The 6,998-nt window shown below is 41.0% G+C and overlaps 1 protein-coding gene across 2 annotated transcripts in view; it reads left to right on the forward strand.

Moving 5' to 3' along the window:
- LOC147035825 (CMP-N-acetylneuraminate-beta-galactosamide-alpha-2,3-sialyltransferase 2-like) overlaps nucleotides 1–6,998 on the forward strand; it is a 36,718-nt gene that overhangs the window by 27,243 nt on the left and 2,477 nt on the right. For both annotated transcript variants that reach the window (XM_085847611.1, XM_085847602.1), the window contains exon 4: nucleotides 2,938–2,983. In XM_085847611.1, the coding sequence (XP_085703737.1) occupies nucleotides 2,938–2,983 (46 nt within the window). The remainder of the gene's footprint in view (nucleotides 1–2,937; nucleotides 2,984–6,998) is intronic.

Genomic DNA, 6,998 nt, shown 5'->3' on the forward strand with positions numbered 1-6,998 from the left:
CAATCTTCGCCCTCATTTTCCTCCACATTCTCCTGTATATTTGTGTAAGGTGAGGGAGAGAAGGAAAGACTGCTTTCCTTTTCTCCATACATTACTTTGTTTTAAATTTAAAGTCCTTCTTGCTTTATTATTTGCCCCTGAGTGAATGATGGCCAAGTCTTTTGTGTAAGTAAGATTGAAAAAGAATACGTGTTATGGTTAAATATGCTCAGATGTGCCTTTTTGCTTTCTTGCTGATAAATACTTTCTTTTAAATGATTACTTGTTTGTGTGTTTGTAATAAATAGATAATTATTTGTTGTTATTTCCAATCTGGCTCGTTTATCATTTCCTTTTTGGTCCTCTGCAGAGCACAAGGTTAGACGGGAAGTTCTACCCCAGCAATTTGCTTTGTTAGCCAGCGCACACTCACTGTAACTCTCGGCAGTAATCCAAGTTTTCGCTGAGGGAACGTGACCCCAATTAGCCAGCCTTCCACAGATAAGGTATCACGCAAAGTAGTGTAACCCTACCTGGATTGGCCATGCCAATCAGCGTTCGTCGTTGCTTTTCACAACCTGCTGGTATGCAGAGTTATCTCAACCTGGTGGCCTCAGGACCGAGTATTCAGGAGGGACCCAAGTGCTTTCCCTCGTGGCAAGCCTCAAACCCCGGATTCGCGACAATATGATGGGGCTCTCATACTGAATGTGGTACATATTGAGATGAGATGAACATTATTAAAGGCCCGGTCACACCTTGACGTTTTAGCCAACGTATGCCGATTTTTGAATTTATTTTCTAAAACGCTGGCACACATTGAATACGTTATGGGTAAGTTTTGATAACATTGAGAGCACGCTGAAAAACACTGCCATACGTCGTTGTACGCTGGCTTTAAACGTTGTACTTTTCGGTTGTCCTCAAATTTTTTCATGCTTGAAATTTCACGACGTATACCGGCGTATGACTCACACGTTCCGCTACGCTGGCCACAAGTTGTATGCACGGTCTGGGATCGTTGACAGACGTCAACACAAGCTACTTGTAAGTTAATCATAAGTTGAGACACGCCGAGGTAATGTTTAGCATACCCGAAACTTATTTCTAACCTATGATTAACGTGTTGTTGGCACGTTACGCGATCGTTGCCACACATCGACAGACGTTACTTTTAAGTTACTCATAGGCTGAAAGACGTCGGTATAATGGATCGTCCTTGCGTCAGCGTCCACGGCCACGGCCAGGACACTTATTTGCAGCATTCTTCAAACTTTTCTTCGGCATGACGAGGATGTTCACACTTCGATGTCTAGCTTGGCTATGATTCCAATTGTCCATCGGCAGCGTCTATTTAAAATAGTCGAGTTTGAGCGTTTTAACACATTCAGAAGAAACGCTTCAAATTTCCAAACCCCAGCGTCAAAAAACAAAGGCGAGTGACAGCAATTTAAATCGTTCATTGTAAACAATGAAAATAGTTGAGTGGTACCGTTTAAAAGTCGTTGAGTGTAAAAAAATCCAATTGTTGAGCGCAAGCGTCTACTTTCAATAGTGGGGTTTGAGCGATTTAACACGTTCAATAGAAACGATTGAAATTTCCAAACCCCAGCGTCAAAAAACAAAGGCGAGTGACAGCAATTTAAATCGTTCATTGTAAACAATGAAAATGGCTGAGTGGTACCGTTTAAAAGTCGTTGAGTGTAAAAAAAATCCAATTGTTGAGTGCAAGCGTCTACTTTCAATAGTGGAGATGCAGCCATTTAAATCGTTGAGTGGCAGCCTATGAACCTACCCGTGGACACGTGGACGCAAGGAGGATCCATCATAACCCACACCCTCCCCCTCACACTCACCTACTACTGCCAACATGAACAAACTACTACCAATACTAATACTAATACTAATACTAATACTAATACTAATACTGATACTGATACTGTTACTGCTGACATGGACATTGACTCAAAAAGGACTCGAAAACACTGTTGGGTTCCCCTTTTATGAACACCATTTTTATATACCAATTCCCAAAACCGCTGGGAACACGTCTTTATATGGCAGTTGTAAGCTAGAAACACATTCATTTTTTTTGTCGACCGGAAGACGTCATTGGAATACGTCTACATACGTCGATGTGTGTTGGGACTACGTAAAGAATTGGTTCAAAGCACGTCAAACATAAGTTAGAAATAAGTTTCGCGTAAAAAAGACATTACCGCGACGTGTTTCGACTTATGAGTAGCTTATAAGTAGCCTTTGTGGACGTGTGTAAGCGTCCACATATCGTGTGTAAAACTTATCCCCATCGCATGCGGAACGTGTTTCATACGCCGAGTACGTCGTAAAATTTTGAACATGTTTAAAATTTATTGACGTACTCTACTTACTACGACGTATGATAGCATACTTTAGCATTCTACTCACGTATACCAAACTTACTCATACCGTATTTGACGTGCCCCCAACGTTTTAGACACATTTTTCTTAGGTCGGCATATGCTGGCAAGATCGCCAAGGCGTGACCGCGATGTTGTCACTTCCATTTCTACGGCAGTTATGATTCGAATCGTTGTGCGTCAGCCTTTTAATAGGCTACGTCACGACATCATCGGCGATGCGTGCAACGCGCTATGCCGAAGTTAGACTATCGTTGGGAATAGGTTGTGTAGGCCAACAACAGGTTCAGCATTCGTTGGTATAAGTTATCTATAACACAACGAAACGTTCTGTGTCCATTACTAATATGTTATGCATACGACCAACTCGTTATGAATACGTCCGAATCTTAAAAAAAAAACATCAAAAGTTCAACGTCAGCCAGCGTTTTACATACATTTTAATACGTTGCCATCGCTGGCTAAAACGTCAAGGTGTGACCGGGCCTTAAGGAATCAATTGTTGCTACAAACTAGACCCTTACAACATGTAAGATTGAGCATGTGCTTTTGTTTGCAGAGTATCCGACAAAGGGGAAAGTATTATCGCCACAGAAAGGAACAAGGTGAAACACCAAAATCTGCACTTTCTGTCTAATAATATATTATCGAGTTGGAGGTGATTACCAACATGTTTGCTTCTGCACTGGAGTTCTTACGAATGTCTCCACATATTTCGGAAATGGTCTCTTACTGCAGCGTTCAGAGAAATTAATGTACTCTTTTCCTTCCCCAAAGTCTCCCAAATTAACCAAAATTGATGGTACACATGCAGGAGGGAGATGGATGGATGATGTTTTCTTTTCTTTTTCAGGGTTTACCAATGAAGAGTATTTGGAAATAACGTGGATGGGACGAACAGTTTGAAACAGTCCAACCTAAACAGATTGACACAAACAAAAAAATGGGGGCGTGCAAACTTATGTAAAATGATGAATATAAATAAATAAAACCTAACCCACAGAAGGCACCACAGATTGTATTTTGAAAAACAAGAGAATTGCAGGCAAGGACTTCCGTTTGCGATGTGTGGAGTGGAGAGTGATGGTGCAGCCCATTGTGGAAGTCGGAGCGAGACAACAACAGCCATGGATAAAGTTAGCCAGCGACTAAGTCAGCTCGAGACAAAGAGTGAGAGGAAACTGAGTATGATGTTCTTTTCAAAAGGACCCATTCTACCAATGTACGGGTTTGTCAAACCCAGCACTCATGCCTCAGTCCTTCGTCCACTGCTTCTTCTGCACACTGAAAGCTCTTTTGTGCCCTATGTACACTTTGTGTCAGTGCATCCTCTACAAACGTTCTTCTGGTCTGCCCCCGGTCCGCGCTCAAAGTGCTCCTTCCTCGAGCTTCCCCTTCCTTCTGAGAGGAGTCCTAATCTGGGTCATCCCACCCAGGGGGGATGTCTATTGCCTCTTCGCCCAATAAAAATAAAACGCAATTGCCTCTCCTGGGCCCCACCCACACTCTGCAGCCATAGCTGGCACACACACTGACCAGAGAGATTGTGACTCTTTTTGGCTTGTGCAGCATTTTCCCTGTATGCCTTTTTGGGATAGGAAGTCCTCACCTGGCCCTACCCACAAACAAGAGGTGTTTATGCATACAATGTTATCCTGACTATCATGTCCATAATTTGCATATGCTACCTCCTCAGCATCACATTTTTCAAAATGACTTACTCTGACAGGTCCCTGATACCTGACATTCTAACCTAATCAAAATGCACAGACTGTTGCACTTGTCTAGTTGTGGATCCCCACCCACTTGCACGTAACAATATATAGTGTGATCCAGAAGAACAAATCAAATGTTTCTTCATACAGAGATCTCACTATCTCAGCTCATGTAGGAATTAAACAAGAGAGGGCAAGAAAAAAAGGTAAAAGGAGAAGAGGCAAATAAAAGTGCATGGTCACATTGCAAACGACAATGACACTCATTAAATGATACCTCTGCCAAGGATAAACAGTATGTTGTAGCCTACTGATCGGCAGGATCTGCATCCATACTTTAACCAAAATCAAACAGCTTGTTCTTGTCACCTACCCAACTCATCCATCAAGTATCAACAGAATCCATCCCGAACTTTTTGAGACATCATTCCATATAGCATTTTTGGCCCAATCTCACAATCGTGAAGAATCACATAGAAAATTGTAGTATCTGGCTCTCATTTTCAGCAAAAGCAAATCAAATTGACGTCATGACACACCCAACTTGTACACCAAGTTTCGGCCGATTCCGTCCATTTTTTTTTTTAGCTATCCTGCTCTCAGCCAGATAAACAGGCGTGAAAACATAACCTCCATCCACCTTCAGTGGTGAGGGTAACTAGATATTTGCGATTGCTTGCGACTTACCCTTGGCAGATCATTCCAGTGATGGCCATATTTTTTCATATGACCTTCACCTTCAACATTTATGGATAGAGTGTAAATTACGAAAATGTATCTCCATCTACAACCTGTCCATAAAATTCAACATCATAAAATCGGAAGAAAATTATTCAATTTATGATCGCGTAAGTGTTTTTTGTTAGTTAGATCACAAACCGAAAATGTATATCAAGCACACCAATCAAATAACTTCAGTGCAGGTATGTTATAATGTTGCAAAAACATCTTGGAAGGCCAAGCAGTCTTTGAGATTCCACATTGGCAGAATTGAGCAATGACAAAAAAAAAACGTTTTTTATATTTTTCAGACCGCCATTTGACAGGTCGCTCATGCCTTGCTCAAGCCCTCACTCATTCCCCATTGTTATACAAGTCCCAGTGTTTAATTTTCGCACCATAGTTGGATTCGGCTTTGGTCATTTAACTCTGTGCACAAGTTTGATTATCCGATCATCCCTATCTGTGTCTGTAAACCACTAGATCTGTGCCCTTATTTATTGATTGTCTTATCTACCCTCTTCATAAGTCATTGTCAATAAACACCATTTTATTTGTAAGAAGTATTTTCCAAAGTTGACCTCTATCCTTTTGATCTCAAAAATAGTTGGTTTTCCAATTCAGGAATGCACTAAGCAAATCCTCGACAAATTTCAAGTCAATCGGATGAAAAATGACTTTCAGAAATTTGACCTCAAGATGACCTTTGACTTCAAAATCAATCGGCCATACATGTAAAGTTTTGCCCCAATGTGTTCAGCCATTTTAGAGAAAAAAATTTTTGAAGGTACAAAAGAAGATTAGGACTACCTCTACAACTTGGTGATGTTTCATGATGATTGCTTTAAAATTGTGACCTGAAAGCAATTGACAAACAAACAAGAAAAATACATTGTGCAGAGCACGTACATGCACAATCTACCCGCCTCCCCAAAGGTTGCCATGGATACATCAAATTGTCCATTTCATTAAGATTGCAATTGATAATCTCAATCAAAGCTCAGGTCAATTGGATGAAAATTGATTATATTTCAGATTGAAATTTATGATTTTAGAGGTTTGACCTTTTGACCTCAGAAATAGTTGGTTTCCAAATTCTGTGATGCACGATGAAATTGCTGTTTAATTTTCAAATCAATCGGATGAATATTGACGATTTCTCAGATAAAAATTGATGATTTTAGAAGTTTGACCTTGAGTTGACCTTTTCACCTCATATATAGTTGGTTTCCCAATCCAGTGATGCAATATGAAAATTTTGTTCAAATTTAAACTCAATCGCAGAAAAAGTGATGATTTTAGAAATTTGATCTCAAGATGAACTTTGACTTAAAAATCAAAAGGCTTCTCAGTTGAGGCTACCTCTACACCTTGGTAAAGTTTCATGACAATCGGTTTCGAATTGTGACCTGTACTACTACTACTCAACAGACGCATCCATGATCGAGTTCACAATGTCGCACCATGAGTCTTTGTTCATCATCAGTGGCTGCAAGTCCGCTATGTTATGCTGAATATCCCTGGCTACGCAGTCAAGGTAGTTCAGATATTGCAGTTTTACAGTCAGGTCAGGTCGTGGTTGACCTGATACTGGTAACATTTGACCCAGTACTACCTGCCTCATGGTCGAATTGGTCAGAGACTAAACTGGCTTTCCCACTCGACCCATCTCATGAGGAGGGTGAGTGGACACCCGGCAGTATTAAAAACGGGAGCTGAAAAGGGCAGATGAGCTTATCCAGAGCCAATGGCCATCCACAACTCCACTACAATTACACCCAGCACTTCACCACCTTTGCCACCTTGTGGGTCCTTACCACCTCACCACCAGGATTAGGTCTCTTGACGTAAGGGTATCAGCTACTGCCTTGAGGGTCTCTTGGATGAGTAAAGGTTTGGACACCACACATCGATATCAAAGGGTGGCTCTCGGGTGGCGTCCACAGATCCACTATATCCATCGACAAGATTTTAGTTATGTGAACTTTTAAGATATTTTCGAAAATTATGTGACCTGTGACCTTTCAGGCGATTGACAAACAGACAGACAGACAAACAGATAGAATATCAAAATCGACTGACCAATATACTTGAAAAATCTTTGACATTGCAAGTAACAAACAAACGGACCCAAATGCAATAATCTCTCCTTCAGCGAGGGTAAAAATTGTCTGCATGATGCAAG

The sequence above is a fragment of the Eptatretus burgeri genome, chromosome 1, assembly GCF_056783735.1.
Source record: "Eptatretus burgeri isolate ZD-2024b chromosome 1, Ebu_testis_v1, whole genome shotgun sequence".
In the NCBI taxonomy this organism is placed as follows: domain Eukaryota; kingdom Metazoa; phylum Chordata; class Myxini; order Myxiniformes; family Myxinidae; genus Eptatretus; species Eptatretus burgeri.